Consider the following 20,709-nt stretch of genomic DNA (forward strand, 5'->3'; position numbering starts at 1 on the left):
GACTAATCGGCCCAGCGGAAATGATGCATGATTAGTCGCCATGTCAATAGCGGTAAATCATTGCAATTAGTCACAGTGACAGTATTTTGAAAAATTTGTTCCAACAAATCCTTCTGTGTGTCTTTGCCCTTAAATGTGAGGGTCAGTAGTTTGAATTTTATTCTAGACAGAGTGGCACTGTGAAACTACACCATACAAATCATGGCAGGATCCCTTTAACATATACATATATATTTCTCTGTATTGTACAACACACACAGAATACTGATTACAGAGCCTTATGACAAATCCTTGTTTGGATCATTCCCACTCACACACAATACACAGCGTTGGCCGGCGCTATCCCTAGGGGCTCAGATCTCTGTCTCTACTACTATTTGCTTATAATATTTACAATAAATGATATTTAAATGGGTAAGTGCTTTACATGGATTCCGAGTCTGATAGACAGGACAAACATTACCCGCTAGGGCTCCAGGGCTGCCGATATACACACTGCCCCGGGCTCTGTATAGATTAGCAATGCAAAAGATTTCCTAACAAGTCCACATTTGGTGGTATGTATTATATGTAATTACATGTGTCGGAATGTATTTGCAATATTGTGCTATTTTGTGACATTTTTACATACACTCTATAAAGATATTTCTTTTTGACTCAATAGGGCTGTTCTGCCCCCAATAAGGGGTAATTATATCTTAGTTGGGATCAAGTACAGGTACTGTTTTATTATTACAGAGAAAAGGGAATCATTTAACCATGAAATAAACCCAATAGGGCTGTTCTGCCCCAATAAGGGGTAATTATATCTTAGTTGGGATCAAGTACAGGTACTGTTTTATTATTACAGAGAAAAGGGAATCATTTAACCATTAAATAAACCCAATAGGGCTGTTCTGCCCCCAATAAGGGGTAATTATATCTTAGTTGGGATCAAGTACAGGTACTGTTTTATTATCACAGAGAAAAGGGAATCATTTAACCATGAAATAAACCCAATAGGGCTGTTCTGCCCACAATAAGGGGCAATTATACTGGTACCAGTACCACCTGTGTGAACTGCTTTATTTGAGCGTAAGCCCTTTTTTGACATACTTTTGTAAAGACATACCAATCAAGACTGGTAGTTATCTGGGTGCATCCAAGCTCCGCCTCACCTGCCCCAGGCCACACCTCCATTCCACCCCATTCTGCCCCCTGATTGCGCTCCATGCCCAGCTGCTTCTGAGGATTTCAGGCAACATTTCTATGCATTTCAACAAAAGGGGTAAGTAAAGATTCAAGTGCAAGATACTGATAGGGGGTAACAGCCTGTTGCTGGGGTGACAGGGGATTAACTTTACAGCTTCGGAGAAGGGGAGCCGCATCACAATTGCACCAGAAAAGCCTAAATTCCAATTTAAAAATCAGACTTTTGTCTTTTAAAATTACCAGGAGCAGCTTTTCACCACCCTGGTAACCCGTGGGGCAAGTTTCAGCCCCATGGCTGGAGCGTTCCTAAGTGTTGACCCCAAAAAAACAAAAAATTCCTCTGGGTTAGGGTTTTCTAAGCTTCTCCAGTAAATCCTGGTAAGGTTCATAAAAGTCACTGTTGCCCTACATCATGCCCCCCCTTTTATTAATGGGGTTGTTCACCTTTGAGTTAATCTTTAGTTTGATGTAGAAAGTAATATCCAGAGACATTTTGCTTTTTTATTATTTCACTTTTTGTTCAGCAGCTCTAGTTCTCTGGTTGCAAGGGGTTCAAATTACCTTAGCAACCAGGGAGTGGTTTGAATGAGAGACTGGTATAATGAATAGGAGAGGCTGGTTTGAAAAAATAAGTTCATAAAAAGCAATGACCATAAAATCCATAGCCTCACAGAGCAACAGTTTTTTGGCTTCTGGGGTCAGTGACCCCCATTTGAAAGTTGCAAAGAGTCAGAAGAAAAAAGGCAAATAATTGAACGATTAAAAAAAATTAATAATGGAGACCAATTGAAAAGTTGCTTAGAATTGGCTATTCTATAACATACTAAAATTTAAAATTTCAGTGGAAAAAAAATTTGCGAAACTTTGGATAAATTTGCTAAACGACGAAAAAAGCTCATTAGGAATTAACCCTGCAGCGCCAGCATTTTGCTTTTTATGTAGTTAATTAGGAAATAATCGAACCATTAAACTGTTTTGCTTACACATTGGATTTATTGATCAGATATAACTCTGCCAGGCTGATAGTTTATGCTACAGACACCAGGAAGATAAGAAAGACTGCTGGGGGGCCAACAACAAAGCCTTGGATCCTACAGCCAAAATATATATAATTTACATTTCAAAGCTGATTCTATGTATGGCTTTAGTTACCCTTGAATACATATGATTTATACTGTGTTGGGTTTAAGTGGAATGGTTTAGCACTGATATCTGTAATGCATTGTGTTAGCAAGGAGCAGCTTAATGCTCGTGTTGCATGGTAAATTAGCATTAAATGTAGATGCACCGTGCCTGGCTGCATACACTAAGTACTTATTAGCTCTGTGCAATGGCTGGCAGGGAAAGTGCTGGGAGAGCTGGGATACAGCAGCCTGGAAATGAGTGTATATATATATTTATATAGGCCATGGTGCTAGTAAGCCAAGGTTCAGCTGTGTTATAGGTACAGGCCTGGACAGTGTCGGACAGGGACCCCAGGGGCCCCCCAGAAAACCATAGACCAGGGGGCCCACTCTCCAAAACATTTTTCATCCACTTCTTACTTCCTAGTTTTTTATCTTTATATACTATAATCTATTCTCCTGTATATTTAGTTGTTTTATCCCCATAGAGAAATAGGGCTGCGAAAATGTTATGACCACGCCCATTTTTGGTGATCACGTCCCCCTAAATACCACTCCCATTTTACAAAATATGGCAGCTTATGTAAAGTTGTGGGCTGAGCTGTTAAAATCAAGACTGTCCCGCAAAAATTGTGGAGATTTGGAGGTATTGTGCCAGTGCCTCAGGGCATTGCAGAAAGGCTACAACTTCCAACTCCACATATAAACTACATATGAATTCAACAGGACTGAGGATGACTAGGGGGAGGAACAAAGATGTCACTCCTCCCATCCAGCCCCGGACTGGCCAATCTGTGTGTTCTGACAAATGCCAGAGGGGCCCCTTAAGGGTTGTAGTTCGATAATATATAGGGCCACATCCCAGCTGTAAGTGCATATGTACCTCCTGTCATTGAAGGGGACTTTATACTCAACTGTAGGGCTGTCCAACCGGAGGCCTGTGGGGCACATGTGGCCCTCCAAAATGTTTTTATGGTCCCATAGATCTGTATGGTATCTATATGTTATATGTATAATTATTACCAAATGCATGTTTATAAAGCTATGTATGTGGCCAATCCCATGCTCTGTTTCAGTGCAGTCTATGGATGAGTTTAACTCATCGCTCTGTGTGGCTCCCATTGAAAGTCCAGGAATAACCAGAGAGACTTGGGCGTTGGGTCATTTTTACGTGAGTGCGAGACCGATAAAGTCAATGTATTATTCAGCTTCTTTACAATCACTGATAAATACTCTCAGTCCTTTCAGGCATCAGTTCATGAAATATACATTATAGAGCTGGAAAGAGCTCAGAGGCGGGGAGATAACGTAATCAGGAAATGCCATTTGGGGGAAACAAGTACCGTAGGTTTGTATTTTTTTTTTCATTTGCTCGGATTACTTGTTATTGCCCCAGGGCTACTATGTGGGGCAAGGGGCCTAATTATTTGTTTGTGGTTTTGTTCTGCCAGCTTTCCATGGGGTATAAACTGTTATCCTGTTTCTTACAGTCCCACTTCCCTAGCAACCAGCCAGTGCTTTGAATGGCAGACTTAAAGTGGTAGTAAACCCAAATATAACATTGCCATAATTGCCACCTTTTTCTGTAAAACTAGCCTTGGGGTTGGGATATGATGTCATTTGGGGGCAGGGCTATGACATAAGGGGCATGTAAATAAGTGGTCTGGGTGGGGGGAAGCATCAGGGATAAGTCTGAATTTTGGTTACCGGGGTCAGCGACCCGAAATTGTTATGCCTAACGATTCCTGCAGTCTAGGAGTTTGTTATTGTGTATTTCCCCTGCATTTCAGCTGTAGTTTTCCTTTAAATCCAGATGAGATAAATCCCCCCCCCCCCCCCCCCGTGCACTTGGCATATGAGTAAATAGCACAGGGGAAGAGTTCCCATCCATACAAAGTGCCGAGAGTAAGTGGCCTTGATAGCGCCTGGAACACAACAAACAACATCCCGTAAGTGGTTTCCCCTTTATTAAGAGCTGCGCCGCCTCCCAGCCAGTAATTTCCCGGCCGTGCCCATGACTATTCATTAGGAGCCAAGTGGCTCGGCTTCCATATCAGACTATCTGCTTGTATATTAGATCCATAAATCCATAACTAACATGGGCAATTTCAGATCTTCTTTTGTGATACATTTATTTTATATTGGAATATAATGAACTAACCCCCACCCTGGCTGTATAATGTAGGGACCCGGTGGGCTTGCTGTGGGCTACCAAAATGACATATATATATATGTCTTATACACGCACACACACACACACATATATATATATAAATGTAGAAAGCTAGAAGCTGCACACCATAAGCAATCGACGATACCTGGGTGCCAGTGCAGAGAAGATTATATATATATATACTGTATATATATATATATATTCATACTTCTAGCATTTTCACAGTGATTATACATCATTCATTGCCAGTGGAGCTTACAATCTAAGGTCCGTACAACAGTAACACACACTAGGGCCAATCAGGAGCCAATTACCTGGGTGTTTTTGGAGTATGTACAAACTGATTGTGCCCCCTGCTGGAATTGGACCATAGCCAATCAGATTGCCTGCAATGTAAATAATACAAAGCCATTGTCAACAGGAGCAGCACATATGTTGCATTTAGCAGTAAAGGATGTTTTTGTGGTCCCACTTGGTGTTGCAGGGCCTACCAAGGCTGCTGCCCCAGGAGCTCTGCACCCCCCCCCCCCAGGGGCCCCCGCTGCCTTCCCAACCCCCTCCCCCGAGCGTGCATACTTTATTCTTACCTTTGGCGCATCGGGGGAGGTAGATCTGCAGCCCGGGGGAGCACCGGCCAGGATTGGGTCTGGGCCAGGAGTGTTTTCCTGCTGCCCTGCTGGGCCAATCCGATCCTGGTCAGATCTCATTCCTTAACCACAGCAAATTGTTTTACATGAAGGCAATGTACACATGTGCACACCACTCCTTACTGGGGCATATTCATAAAGTACCAAGTACCCAAGCTATATTGGCCTTACACCAGTGGTGCCCAAGATGTTGAGCGCAGTCTACCAGTCATATCATAGACAGTGCACTATTTTTATTAAGGTAGATCCCATGATGGAGGCCAGGTGGCAAAGGTAGAGCATAAGGTGACAAAGTCTGGGTGTCCCTGCCATACATCATTGTGTAAAGGGCACAAGTGCAAGTGCTGGAGTACTAAGGGGTGCAACCCAAACACAAAGCCAATTGCAAACATGGCTGTATTGTTATGGGGGGTGGGGCTTATGTCAGCCCTCCTTCCTAAACAATGGGGCCGGCAGTGACTGTCTTGCCCTGTCCTTACCACTGTTATAGACCATGGCCTGGGTGATTCTTGGTGCCCCAGTTTGTCCCACAAAACAAACATATACTGCCAGACTGCTTTCTGATCCAACTGACCAAAGAGTTTGTGCGCACAAAAACGATGCTAAAAGTCACTGATAAGATCTCCAACTTGGCTTCTGTAGTGGTTCAACCTCTCCCAAATGCAATAGAATCCTTGTGTTTGTATATCGTGCAACATAAACAACATAAAAAAAAAAGAATTCAACTGTGACATCACTAAGCTCCATTAAAGGGGTAGGTTCACCTACCCCTCATTTTTTTTATTCTGTATAGGTTTTGAATTATTTGCCTTTTTTTTCTGACTCTTTCCAGCTTTCAAATGGGGGTCACTGACCCTGGCAGACAAAAAACTATTGTTATGGTTAAGTTTTATTACTTTTCTTTCTATTCAGGACCTCTCCTATTCATATTCCAGTCTCCCATTCAAACCACTGCCTGGTTGCTAGGGTTATTTAGACCCTAGCATCCAGACTGGTGCTTAAATTCCAAACTGGAGAGTTGAACAAGTAGCTAAACAATTCAAAAACTACAAATAATAAAAAAGACCAACTGCAGATTGTCTAAGACTATCAACAATTAATTTTAAGCAGAACAACCCCTTTAATAAAGGCCTATTATTCATATCATTTGGGTTATTATATGGAATGGTACGGCTTCCATATATCAGTCCAACTGGGGGGAATTTTCTTTTATTGCCAATATACCTTCTGGGTATGCATCAAACGCTGCCTCAGTAAATGCCACATTGTTGCAATAACTTGGGATCCCTCTCATTAAAATGAACAGCGCTATATAACTCAATACGAATAGAGAGATTGCAGATAGCAGTTGCTGTTATTCATTTTCCCATTTAGTAATGATTGTTTCACGTGACTGAATAAACATAAAAGTAAAGGCAAAACTATATAATAACCGTAGACGCTATTATTTTATTATACCTTTACACTGGCAGAGGAGATGGGGATCTCGGCAGCACTGTTGTTAAGTTAAACACAGCTTGGGTTCTTGTATAAAGAAATATATTAAAGTATCAAAAATATAAACTGTAGTTTAATCATACGAGCGGCGGAACCTCTGCGTTATCTATAAAGTCCTCGCTGTCTGCTGTATCTCTGGCGCTGTTCCTGTGTAGCCGGAGCGGCCCCTGTGCCCAGGTTTTCTTCTCCTGCACAATATTAGCCACATCCGGGATGGAGCGAGCCTTTGGGTCAACTTCTAGCTTTTCATGTGTTTTTAAGCTAAAAAACAAAATGTACAAATTTGGGTTAATCTGGGTTCGCTGCAAAAAGAGAGGAGAGGAATTTCTCTGTAATAATAAAACAGTCCCTGTACTTGATCCCAACTAAGATATAATTACCCCTTATTGGGGCAGAACAGCCCTATTGGGTTTATTTAACGGTTAAATGATTCCCTTTTCTCTGTAATAATAAAACAGTACCTGTACTTGATCCCAACTAAGATATAATTACCCCTTATTGGGGGCAGAACAGCCCTATTGGGTTTATTTAACGGTTAAATGATTGCCTTTTCTCTGTAATAATAAAACAGTACCTGTACTTGATCCCAACTAAGATATAATTACCCCTTATTGGGGCAGAACAGCCCTATTGGGTTTATTTAATGGTTAAATGATTCCTTTTCTCTGTAATAATAAAACAGTACCTGTACTTGATCCCAACTAAGATATAATTACCCCTTATTGGGGCAGAACAGCCCTATTGGGTTTATTTAATGGTTAAATGATTCCTTTTCTCTGTAATAATAAAACAGTACCTGTACTTGATCCCAACTAAGATATAATTACCCCTTATTGGGGGCAGAACAGCCCTATTGGGTTTATTTAATGGTTAAATGATTCCCTTTTCTCTGTAATAATAAAACAGTACCTGTACTTGATCCCAACTAAGATATAATTACCCCTTATTGGGGGGGCAGAACAGCCCTATTGGGTTTATTTCATGGTTAAATGATTCCCTTTTCTCTGTAATAATAAAACAGTACCTGTACTTGATCCCAACTAAGATATAATTACCCCTTATTGGGGCAGAACAGCCCTATTGGGTTTATTTAATGGTTAAATGATTCCCTTTTCTCTGTAATAATAAAACAGTACCTGTACTTGATCCCAACTAAACTATAAACCTTATACAATGCCCTAGATATACTAGGAGCTATGAGTGAATGACTATTTCCCTATATCCTTGCTATTAGCAAAGGGGGGACTTCCCAGGGAATGGCTTGAATGAAAAAGAACCTTATTAATCCCGTTACTATAAAACAGTTACTTGCGGTTCCTATTAAACAGTCGCAGTCGGCACACTGATGCCCAGCACTCTATCCTATTGATTAATAACTGCGTATGTAAATGATTCCTGTGCCGATCAATAAGGAGGGAGTCCCTTCCCTGAGAACATTAACATTGAATTTCTTTAATTCTCCTTAAATTAAAGGGTTTTCGTTTGAAATGAGATTAATTATACATGCATTTATCCATTAGGCGCTTCCCAAAGATCCCTCTCAAATGAAATGGTTGTTGTCAGTAATTCCATCAAGAAAATAAAAATCCTCACGGAGAGAAACTAAGAGAGGAGGATGGGAATAGAATGTACATGGGTCTGACTCCAGACCCGCTCCCTGAATATACAATCAGTATATTATGAGCAATAGCATGGGAGCATGGATCAGATCTTAAAGGGGAACTGAACCAAAATGTGTTAAAAGGACAGTAACACCAAAAAATGAAAGTGTATAAAAGTAATTACTATATAATGTAATGCTGCCCTGTAATGGTACAACTGGTGTGTTTTCCTTAGAAAGACTACTATAGTTTATATAATAAAGCTTCTGTGTAGCCATGGGGGCAGCCATTTACAGGAGAAAAGGCACAGGTTACTTAGCAGATAACAGATAAAATCCCATTATATTCTACAAAGCTTATCTGTTATCTACTATGTGACTATGCCTTTTCTCCTTTTTCCCAGCTTCAATGGCTGCCCCCGTGTTGACATAGCAGCTCATTTATATAAACTATAGTAGCATTTCTGTTGCAAACTTACCAGTTTTACCAGTGCAGGGCAACTGTACATTATATTTTAATTACTTTAAAACACTTTTTTTTTTTGGTGTTACTGTTCCTTTAAAGAGCCCCACGCAAAACAGAAACCCCTAATACCCCTATCACTGTAATCTGTTCCTTCAAACAGTAGGAATAAATACCATTTTATATGCTGAAATCCAACTGCAAAACAGTTCTTCTCTTTCTGCATCATTTGAAATCCTGGCAGGGGAGGAGGGACTAAAACACTGATGTTACACACTGTAACAACTTCCCCACAGCTTACAGACAGCATGCAGGAACTACATAACCCACAATGCATTGCACTGGGATGTTTCTTTCCTTATTGGCAGAATGTGTGCAGCAGGGAATTGTGGGATTGGGAGGAGGCAGGCTGAAGGCAGGCTGAGGACAGGCAACTCCTGTTACATTTTATCTGAGTCTCAAAGTAGTCAGCCAGATCAGCAGGAGATCTACCCACTAAATGTCTCTGGCCTGCCCCCTAACATCACAGCTCCGCCCATCCCCATTCTGTGTGGCTTTTTCCTTTTGGTAGTTAACTGTAAATGACTAGAACCTTGTGAGATCTCCATATAGTTATTTGGCTCAGATGAATAACCATGTCTGACTCCATCTTAAAGGGATTCTGTCCCAGGAAAACATGTTTTTTTTTTAACAAAAAGCATCACTTAATAGCGCTGCTCCAACAGAATCCTGCATTGAAATCCATTTTATATTTAATTTTTACATGTTCTAGACATATTCTTAGTTTCCAAGGAATCGTCAGCCATGTGACTTATGCTCTGATGAACTTCAGTCACACTTTACTGCTGCACTGCAAGTTGGAGTGATATCATCCCCCTCCCTCCACTAACAGGTCCCTGACACCTGCATTGCTATATATGCTTTCATGCCCCACCTCCAGTTACAGTGAGTAGGAGAAACAACTTATCTGAAAGCAGTTCTATTGTGTAGTGCTGGCTCTTCCTGAAAGCTCAGGACCAGGCACTCAGTATTGGTTAGCAGGTAAGTGAAAGAGACAGCATGGCTTTACCATTTCTGGGGATTCTTACACGTCCGTTCTGCAATCGCTGGGGATTTGGCTCTTTTTGTCTGAATCATTTCTGTTGCCTGCAAAGAAAATAAGATAAATGTATTAAAGTGCACGTTTCGTGTAACAATAAGGGATATATGTTGTATGCCTGGCACAGTGCAGCGCATGCTGTCTCGCTCTCAGTGGATTTATGGGTTTGATTATGACCAAGACACTATATTGAAGAGGAGCAAAGGTATTGCAAGTGCTAAAAGGATTAAATCTGCATGAGCACTGGAGTATATGTATAACATGCCCATTGTCAGTGCCCCCTATGAGTTGCTTATGCATTGCTGGTGGACCCTTGTTACATGGGGGGATACAATGGGGTATCCACAAGGAAAGCAACCTCAAGTTTTACAATTACAAGTATGGGACCTATCATCCAGACCTGAGGTTTCCTGGATTAGGGGTCCGTAATTTGCATCACAATGTCTTAAATGTACTAAAATATTTATCATACACATAAACCCAATAGGATTGTTCTGCCCCCAATAAGGGGTAATTATATCTTAGTTGGGATCAAGTACAGGTACTGTTTTATTATTACAGAGAAAAGGGAATCATTTAACCATGAAATAAACCCAATAGGACTGTTCTGCCCCCAATAAGGGGTAATTATATCTTAGTTGAGATCAAGTACAGGTACTGTTTTATTATTACAGAGAAAAGGGAATCATTTAACCATTAAATAAACCCAATAGGGCTGTTCTGCCCCCAATAAGGGGTAATTATATCTTAGTTGGGATCAAGTACAGGTAGTGTTTTATTATTACAGAGAAAAGGGAATAATTTCAACATGAAATAAACCCAATAGGGCTGTTCTGCCCCAATAAGGGGTAATTATATCTTAGTTGGGATCAAGTACAGGTACTGTTTTATTATTACAGAGAAAAGGGAATCATTTAACCATGAAATAAACCCAATAGGGCTGTTCTGCCCCAATAAGGGGTAATTATATCTTAGTTGGGATCAAGTACAGGTACTGTTTTATTATTACAGAGAAAAGGGAATCATTTAACCATTAAATAAACCCAATAGGGCTGTTCTGCCCCCAATAAGGGGTAATTATATCTTAGTTGGGATCAAGTACAGGTACTGTTTTATTATTACAGAGAAAAGGGAATCATTTAACCATGAAATAAACCCAATAGGGCTGTTCTGCCCCCAATAAGGGGTAATTATATCTTAGTTGGGATCAAGTACAGGTACTGTTTTATTATTACAGAGAAAAGGGAATCATTTTTAAACATTTGAATTATTTAATTATAATAAAGATAGCCTTCCCGTAATTTGCAGCTTTCTGGATAATTGATTTCCTGAATAACAGGTCTGGTACCTGTACCATTTATCTAAATTTATAAGGATAATACTATAAATGTACTGTAGCTATAGTTATGTGGAAGTGATACAGAGAGCTATCCCATAAACTAACAGCTACGTTACTAGGTGCAATTATAGCCAAGAAGCTCAAGGAAACCTTCATATCTGTTTAGTTTATAGCAATGGCTGCACCTTAATTTATGCTTCGGTCAATAAGGAGTCCTTGCATTTTCTAACACTCATATTGTGCGGCTCAGGGGGCCTATATATCTGTCAGTACTCAAGAATTCTCCTTCCAATCATGGGAAGGCATACCGGAACACTGAGAAAAGGCAACACAGTAAATTTTGGCTGTGAATTGCTAAACTATGCTTTTCTTAGCCAAAATCTGTGGTGCATTTGCTCTGCTGGTCTATGGCAGCCAGTGGAGAAAACGACCCATACAACCCAAAGGCTGGCTGAACCATACTGAGGCAGATTTAAAAGAACAGGTCAGTGTAAAAATGAAACTGGATAAAATAAAACATGTTTTCAATATAGTTAGTTAGGCAAAAATGTAGTCTATAAAGGCTGGAGTGGGCAACATAATAGCCAGAACACTACTTCCTCCTTACAGCTCTCTAAGCTGTTAGCAGTCAGTAACCAATCAGTGACTTGAGGGTGGGGGGGGGGGGCATATGGGACATAACTGTCAGTTAGTTTGCATTTGAATCTGACCTGCGTGCTCACAAACTGACAGTTATGTCCCATGTGCCCCCATCCCCTAAAATCACCGACTAACTAAGAGGTTAAAGAGCTTAAAGCAGGAAGTAGAGTTCTGGCTATTATGTTAGACATCTACCCACTCCAGCCTTTATAGATTACATTTTTGCCTAACTAACTATATTACAAATATTTTTTAATTTTGCTCAGTGTATTTGCCCAGTTTTATTTTACACTTAACTGTTCCTTTTGGACCGGTTCCTGCCGGTTCAATATCTGGCCAAAAATCAGGCACATATTGATTGGGCAGGTTTAAAAATTCCATCAGGCCATGGCCTGCACTTGCAGTCATTGTGACGTGGGCATATTGGGGTAAGATCTGCTGGATTTGGCGACCTTTCCAAACAAGCGGATCTTTGAGCTTTAGGTCTAATGTGAAGATTTGATCGCTTGGCGAGGTCGCTTGGTGGATCTTCACCCGATATCCCCACCTACAGGTGGGCGATATCGGGTAACGTGTAAGCTAATTTGATCGTTTGGCCCTGGGGTCAAACGATCGAATTATAATGAATAGTATAGGCAAAGTTGGTTCGGGGACCGCATCAACGAGCCGATGCAGTTCCCGATCCGACTAGATTTTTGAACCTGCCCGATCGAGATCTGCCTGATTTCAGGCCAGATATCGGTTGGGCAGGCCCGTCGGTAGTGCCCATACATGGGCCAATTAGCTGCCGAATCTGTCTAAGGGGCCCATATTGGCAGCTAGAATCAGCCTGTTTATGGGGACCTTAAGGCACACAGGGTGCTTGGATGGCAGCTGTGCTAATGGCCCAACACAGCGCATTACTTGTTTGTTTTATTCAATAACAATTGCCCTTTAACATAAGGATTATCTGAGTTGCTGATACCAAGCACTGAAGGAAGTATTCAAGATTGAAATGAAATCTCTATCGCAGCGAGATCTGGTCGAACTGCGAAAGCCAAACATTAGTGATTAATAAGGGTCTGCCTTCAGTAAACCTGTGATTTTTTTCCCCCCATGTTAATCAGCGGCTCCCTAATTACTGAAAGAAGTGGGAATTTGTCTCTAATTAACTCATTTTCACCGTGGACTTTTCGAGTTGCCAGAGAAAAAAGTATCAGGTTTCCATGGGAATAAAAGGAAATCGATGCCGTGTGATTTGCTTCAGAAAACCTGAGAGTCAACTGAACCATTTAAAGGGGACTGAGTATCACTCATGTATTATAAGGGATAATGTACCCCCTACTGTAAATGATAAGGATATTAGCAGTCACTGAGGGGTTCTGTGCCCATATAAAGGCACAAGGCTGCAGGCTGAGTTATACAGGGAACTCTGAGTATCACTCATGTATTATAAGGGATAATGTACCCCCTACTGTAAATGATAAGGATATTAGCAGTCACTGAGGGGTTCTGTGCCCATATAAAGGCACAAGGCTGCAGGCTGAGTTATACAGGGAACTCTGAGTATCACTCATGTATTATAAGGGATAATGTACCCCCTACTGTAAATGATAAGGATATTAGCAGTCACTGAGGGGTTCTGTGCCCCCCATATAAAGGCACAAGGCTGCAGGCTGAGTTATACAGGGAACTCTGAGTATCACTCATGTATTATAAGGGATAATGTACCCCCTACTGTAAATGATAAGGATATTAGCAGTCACTGAGGGGTTCTGTGCCCATATAAAAGGCACAAGGCTGCAGGCTGAGTTATACAGGGAACTCTGAGTATCACTCATGTATTATAAGGGATAATGTACCCCCTACTGTAAATGATAAGGATATTAGCAGTCACTGAGGGGTTCTGTGCCCATATAAAGGCACAAGGCTGCAGGCTGAGTTATACAGGGAACTCTGAGTATCACTCATGTATTATAAGGGATAATGTACCCCCTACTGTAAATGATAAGGATATTAGCAGTCACTGAGGGGTTCTGTGACCATATAAAGGCACAAGGCTGCAGGCTGAGTTATACAGGGAACTCTGAGTATCACTCATGTATTATAAGGGATAATGTACCCCCTACTATAAATGATAAGGATATTAGCAGTCACTGAGGGGTTCTGTGCCCATATAAATGCACAAGGCTGCAGGCTGAGTTATACAGGGAACTCTGAGTATCACTCTTGTATTATAAGGATTAATTTACCAGCTACAGTAATTTATAAGGATATTTGAAGCCATGGAGGCAGTCTGCGATCATTTAGAAACTGGATTTACATTGGCAGCCACAAGCAGTTCTGACAGAGATCACAGAGAACCTCTTGAGACCAGAATTGCAGTGTTCCATCTGTGTATATTAGTGACAGACGCACCCCTTCCTTCTCTTTTCCTTGAGTTATTCACCTTAGCTGGGCAACCTAGCAGTCCAAATGGCTAGCCGTAAGCCAAAAAACCCTTCTGTTTGACCCATGTTCTATTATCAGCACATAGGCCTTTGCCTTAGGGACCAAAGTTAGATGGGAAGCTCTCCGTACCAAGGACACTCTGACCCTGACAAGTTGTACAGTCAACAAAGTAAATAACTAGCAGCTCTCTGTATGAAGCAATATATTATTGTTCTTTTATATCCAGAGGTATCTAATAGGTGTCATTTTGCTTGGCTCAGGCAAACAGCCTGCAATTTACGGATAAATGTAGCAGTTGCCTTTCTGGGAGATAATGAGGTGTCTGGTACTAATAGAATAGTGTGACCGAGACGTGACTCAGCACAGAATCAGCTATGGGCTCATCTAGTACTGCCCTAGTGGGTAGGGATACTGGCGCTAGACAAACCATTACTGACTGAACATCTGTACCATTCAAAATAGAAAGTCATCAACGTATCTGCCAGATAGAGTTGTAATTAAAGGTAAGCACAGCCCAAAGGGGTGATATTCTGTCCCCACAGGGAGATATGTGCCAAGGTGGTAGCAGTAACCTTAGCTGCTAATTCCGTGTATGTGTCAGGGGAGGTGGGAACACGTCAAATATCTTATTCTGAGTATGGGCTAGGGATACGAGAATACTCTCAATGTGATAAGGGCAGAAACTATCAAGAGTTTGGGTAAAAAATAGCTAGTCTGACATATATATATATATATATACCTATGAAATTAGCTTATAGCTTGACTTTATATATATATATATATATATATATATATATATAAAAGAAAGAGAGGCTACGCACAGGTAACCCTTTACATGCCGGCAACTTCTAAGCTGGAAAAGGCATCATCCAATAAGGAAGTGAGAGTTCCTACTCATATCCTATGAGACTTGCCTTTCATCCCTCTCATTGGTCCTCATTACCTAGCCTAACATTGTGATTTGCTGTTCATCTAACAAAACAATCAATATTTGGTTTATTTAATGTTTAAGTGTTTTTTGGTAGACTTAAGGTATGGATATCCAATTTATCGGGGAAACCCCAGTTCCTAAGATGGAATAACAAGTTCCATACTTGTACAATAACTCCACTATCATATCAGGAATGTCCAGGAGAGCAAGAAACCATTTACTCCAGCATCCTAATTGTAACCAGGTTGCCCCCTACCACCCCGCCCCCCACTGAGGGGCCCCAAGCAGAGACAGTCTGGGCCCACCTGCTGGTGGCAGACTTTAAGGCTCATTAAAGTAAGGGCATAATTGCACTATGCTCTAAAGCTCTTGCACCTATGTGCACTAATGGGCTCTATGTCAATGGACCAGTTGTGCATAGAAACTTTAAGTTAACACCTGCCTCAGGCATTAGCTACTATGTCAGTATCTCTTTAAGCATAAGGGTATGACGCAGAGTCTGTTGGCAGATTACACCCACCCTTCCATCTGCTCTGTGTAAGAGCTGTACTCCTGGGAGACATCATGTCACTTCGGCCAAGGTTCCTGCTTCGGCCATAATTCTAACAAGGCCACACTTGCTTGAGAAATTGTGATATAAAAGAAGCAACGATGACGCCAACCTATATATCACAATGTAATGCTCTTCTGCACATCTGAGCCCACAGCCAATCAGCCTTCCCATTACATACAAACAAAATCTAACAGGTCGTGACCCCCTGCGCCTCGGAATTAAAACAGCAGCTGTTTGTACATTGAGGGGCTCATAATTAATGATGGGGGCCGTTCTTCCTACCATGGTTCATATGTACGATACACAAGTGCCACCAAGAATAAAATGTTGCATTACGATTCCCCTCGTTCCACCCCCGCTACGGATTTTATCTCTAAGCCGTGTAAGTGTTTTACAAATAACTAAGGAGTATGTGGATTTGGATCGATAACTGAGAGGGAACTTAATAAGAGAAGCAGCACAAAGACTGTGAGTGACAGCAGGAGATGAGATAAATGGAGAAAGGAAACCAGTTACGTCTTTTTGCCAATGAATTACTCATCTGCCAACCCTGAGCGGTGCAAGATTTAGAGCTCTAACGCCCAAGGCTGCATTTGGGGGTTACAAATAGAAGTGACTTCCGAGCCCTGCATAATATAGCAAGGCCAGATCAACAAGCAGTAGTGGGAAGGTATAGCAAGGCAAGATGGCCCCAGTAATGCAAAATGGAGATGGCGAGCAGGACAAATGCAGTAACATATTATATCAGTGGATGGAATGTAGCACTCCTGAAGGCATTTGGAAGTGCTGAGACCTTTCATTCAGGGCTGGAACTAAGGGTAGGCAGAAGAGGCACGTGCCTAGGGTGCAGCAGTGGGGGGCGCTATGCACGTACCTTTTCTTTCACCTGCCCCTAGTCTGGGCCCTTTTTTTCCACTGCCTGCTAGGGTGCCTGACTGGCTTGACCCGGGACTGCTTTAATGTATCAATAAATGAAAGGACCTCTGTTTGACAGCCCTACCTTATAAAAACAACAGTATACCCATAGTGTTTTGGCCCAGGTTCTAGCACAACTAACGATGGAGTACAGTGAGACACTCTTACCAAAGGCCACATTTCCTCCAGAATTCCAGCATAACTGCGGGCCACAATTGTGATTGAAGCTTCAAAACAAGAGCAATTGCATGTTTGCTAATGGGGTGCAAGTTGCAGCTAACAATATCTGAGTGGTGATTGTGTCACTTCCGCCGTGTGGCCTTAAAACAGCATTAGCGTGTTTTAATTTTTTTGGTGCAAGTCTGTTGCGTCTATGTAAGGCTCTGCTGGGATTTGAGCCAGGGAACTTTGGGTTTCTGGCTGCATGTTTTTACCACTGGGCCAGGTGAGTAGCTAGAAGTCTTGCTCATTATATCACCTGGCCTTTTTATTCTATTCCCAGCAGCAGCCTTATTGGTGGGTTGGGGTCAGCCAGTCAAGGCTGACCCTGCCCTATATAAGCTTTGGTTCTGCTCTCGCTCTCCCTCTCAATCTGCTCCTGTTCCAGTTCCTGCTCCTGTTTTTTTTCTATTCTTGTTCCTGCCCCAGTTCCTACCCCTGTTCCTGCTGTTGCTTCAGTCCTTGCTCCAGTCTCTGCGCCTGATTCTGCCTACTTCTACCTATTCTGATCCTACGTCCTCCTGTTTTTGTTCCCGAGTTGCCCACTCCTTCCTGTCATAGTGTTCTCCCACTCTGTCTTATCACAGTCATTGAGGACTGGTATCTTCCCACTTTTCCTCTTCAGTGCCCCCTTCCTATCCCTCACAGTCTATTGATGCATGGTTAGGGTGGCAGTAACTCCAGGGTTGCTAGTGCAACTATACCAAAGTGCAAAGAGTGAGTTTGGATGTGCAGATAATCAATGGTGTCAGTAAGCACAACATTTAGAAGGTATATTTATCATACTGTGTAAAAAGTGGAGTGATGCATTACAAGTGATGCATTACAGGGCAACCAATCAGCAATTAGATTTCAACTGTTAGAAAACCAAAGCAAAGCATCTGATTGGCTGCTATGACCAACATCACTGGTAATGTTTTACTCCACTTTTTACACAGAATGATAAATATACCCTTTAGAGTGCTGTGTGGATAATAGGGCTAAGCACTCAAACACCTGCTCTACAAGTCTATTAAAATTATAATCTAACTAATCAGACTGTGATAGGTCAGCTTGACTGGTTACATTATTGCAGTGCAACACAATTCCATGGTAAACCTATTAGGGTGTGCAAATAGGGGCAAAAAGAGGCAAGATGGTGACACATTCAGTAGTTAATTTGTGGTTTTTCAGCTGTTGTTAAAGAAGCATTTCCCAGCACCCAGCCAAAGGTCAAAAATTAGCCAGCCTAATTTAATCTCACAGTCTGTGTAATGTGGCAATTAGATTTTTTCTTGTGTAATTAAATAACGTAAGCAGCACAGAAGCAATATGAGGCGGGGCATGAGGTGAGATCACTGGTTTTCCTGCACTCACATACCTTTGGCATAGTGACTACTAAGTGACCGGTAGTCTGAGACCTCTTAGCAGCGCTGCTGTCGGGCTTAACTTCAGCAGGGAGCACAAGCTGGAAGGGCTAAAAAGTAGAAGAATATTTACATTTATCAGTATAGCGCAGTATGAAAGCAATGCCATAATGTATATTATCTCCTGCCCTTGAGCTAATTGTGATACCCAATGCTCTACTGAATCTCGCCAGCTATTACTTGCAGAGTTTTTTTCTTAAATACATACTAATGACTAAAATAATAAATACTGACTATTCGTGGTCCTTATTCTCTAGTCTATTCTCATTATTCTGCTGCGCTTTTTTTTCTTGAATCGTGAAAATACGCAAACTCAAATTTTGATAAATCAGCTCCTTAGCGCACAAACAGTAAAGGTGCCCATACACGGCCTGATTCTACCTGCCGATATCGGTCCCTTAGACCAATTTGACCCGTGTATGGGCATTAACGACAGGCCTGCCCGACTGACATCTGGCCTGAAATCAGCCCCAAATCTCTTTTTTGTTTGTAGAATGATGTGATTCTAAAAAAAAACAACATTAATTTAAAAAAATCAGTGGTTTTAATTTAATGTATCTTGGCCCGCTTCTTTCTCTGTTCTGCTGGTTCTGACTCTTGAAACAATATACAGAAACCAGCTAATTAACAGACCTCTGAGGCAGCATGCGGGGCAATGTGAGAACTGAAGTGTGATTGGAGGAGAGCTGGCTACTGTTTCAGGAGTCAGAATGAGCCGTGCAGCAGGGGAAAGGATGAAATCTACAAATGTGGAATTCTTTTAATTAATGTAGATTGCATAGTTACCTAGAATTACACTTTCTTTCATTATAGAAAAAAAACAGGTGGCTACGTCCCTCTGTAACTAGGGTTGCCATCTGGCCAGTATTTCACTAAGCTAGAGAGTACAATACTGCCCAAAGCCAGGGATGGTACAGTATAATAAAGTTACCAGCAATAAACTTGGTAAATGTGTAATTCCCAGTTATTACACCCCAATTGGCTTTCCCAACACCCCTTCTATAACCCTTCCCTACCCACCAAATGCCTCTCCATCTGCCCCTTTATATCATGCCCCGCCCCCTCTCCTGATATCAAGGACCCTATTCCTTACTGGCGGTGTATTTTATAACAAAGATGGCATCCCTACCTTTAACAAACCTGACAAGTCACTTTTACGTGTCTGTGTGCCAAGAGCTTTAGCTGCGCATACACTGATATGTATTATACAGATATATAAATAGTAAAAGAGAAATACCTTTTCTTTGACCAGCACTTTTATGTAACCCGGTTGTACATCAACATCAAGCAGAGATGTGTCCAAATGCCTATTAAAATAAAAAAAAGATGAAAACCATACAGAAACATTTGCTAGTATTAATTTACTGGGAGGCTAAAATATAAAAAATATCTGAAATCACAAATAATTGATATATTATTAACTTAATCGGTGAAGGTAAAATGCCTGGATATGAGGAAGACCCCCAGGCCCCACTCCTCATGCTATCTGTATTTGTCATAAGGTATATGTATAAGAAATGCAAGCAAAATAAATAAATACCTATAAATAGCCAGATCCAAAACAAACTGGTTATTTTCTTCATCATCCACCAGTGAGAAATCAAGCCTGTAGAAAGAGAAGAGTGTATGTTATCCCGTCTGCAAGCCCCCTTGTCTGTCAGCGAGGGGCTAACGATCAGCAAGTGGTCCAGTCATCTATACACAGAGGGCCAAACGATCAAATTAGCCTGAATTAGCCTGATATCGCCCACCTGTAGGTGGGGGATTATCAGGAGAAAATCCGCTCGCTTGGCGACCTCACCAAGCAAGCGGATCTTAGCGTTTAAGGCCACCTTAAGTGAGCCTTTAAGCAGTATTATCTATTATCAGCTGACATCATTGCATAGCACCCCACACATTCACATCTGTCTGGGTTACCCTAATTCTTACCTGAAGACCTGAGCAGATCAGCAGATTTTTCCATATGATCAGCTTTAGTATAAATGGACATTTTCAGGTATCACAAGTACAATCTAGGGCTAGGCACATGAATTGCTGTTTTCAGCTACACATTGGTTTGTGAGTACTTACGCCATTATTACTCCTATATAGCTGGCATTGGCCGCCTTCTGTAGATACGGTGTCCGGGACCAGACAACACACATTAGCTAGGCGCTCATCATAATAATTTATTTCCCATTTCCTGCTGTTAATCCCTCCGTGTATAGTTAGTTATACATTCCTTATCTGCATGGAAATGTCTGGCAAAAACAACGGTGTCAACAAGATAAATTTAAGCCTATGGTCTCCCTTTGGGATTTAATCCTAAATACATGATTTCTTCATCATTTTTATAAATCACTAGCAATTTGTCTTACACCCCCTGGGGATTCAGGCCTGTCAGAAAATGCTTAATCAGATGTAAAAAGACATAGCCATTATTAAAGCCCACTAGCAATATCACTAATGTTCTGCATATATTATTATTCACTTATCTATCCGTA

The 20,709-nt window shown here is 41.4% G+C and overlaps 1 protein-coding gene across 1 annotated transcript in view; it reads right to left on the reverse strand.

The window, feature by feature from the left end:
• Positions 1-6,564: 6,564 nt before the first annotated feature.
• lrrc6 (leucine rich repeat containing 6) overlaps positions 6,565-20,709 on the reverse strand; it is a 35,554-nt gene continuing 21,409 nt past the window's right edge. The window contains 5 exon segments of the mRNA NM_001037255.1: positions 6,565-6,893; positions 9,765-9,841; positions 18,181-18,276; positions 19,464-19,533; positions 19,767-19,832. Of these exon segments, the coding sequence (NP_001032332.1) occupies positions 6,710-6,893; positions 9,765-9,841; positions 18,181-18,276; positions 19,464-19,533; positions 19,767-19,832 (493 nt within the window). The 3' untranslated portion in view covers positions 6,565-6,709.

Source organism: Xenopus tropicalis, chromosome 6 (assembly GCF_000004195.4).
Source record: "Xenopus tropicalis strain Nigerian chromosome 6, UCB_Xtro_10.0, whole genome shotgun sequence".
NCBI classification, from domain to species: Eukaryota; Metazoa; Chordata; class Amphibia; order Anura; family Pipidae; genus Xenopus; species Xenopus tropicalis.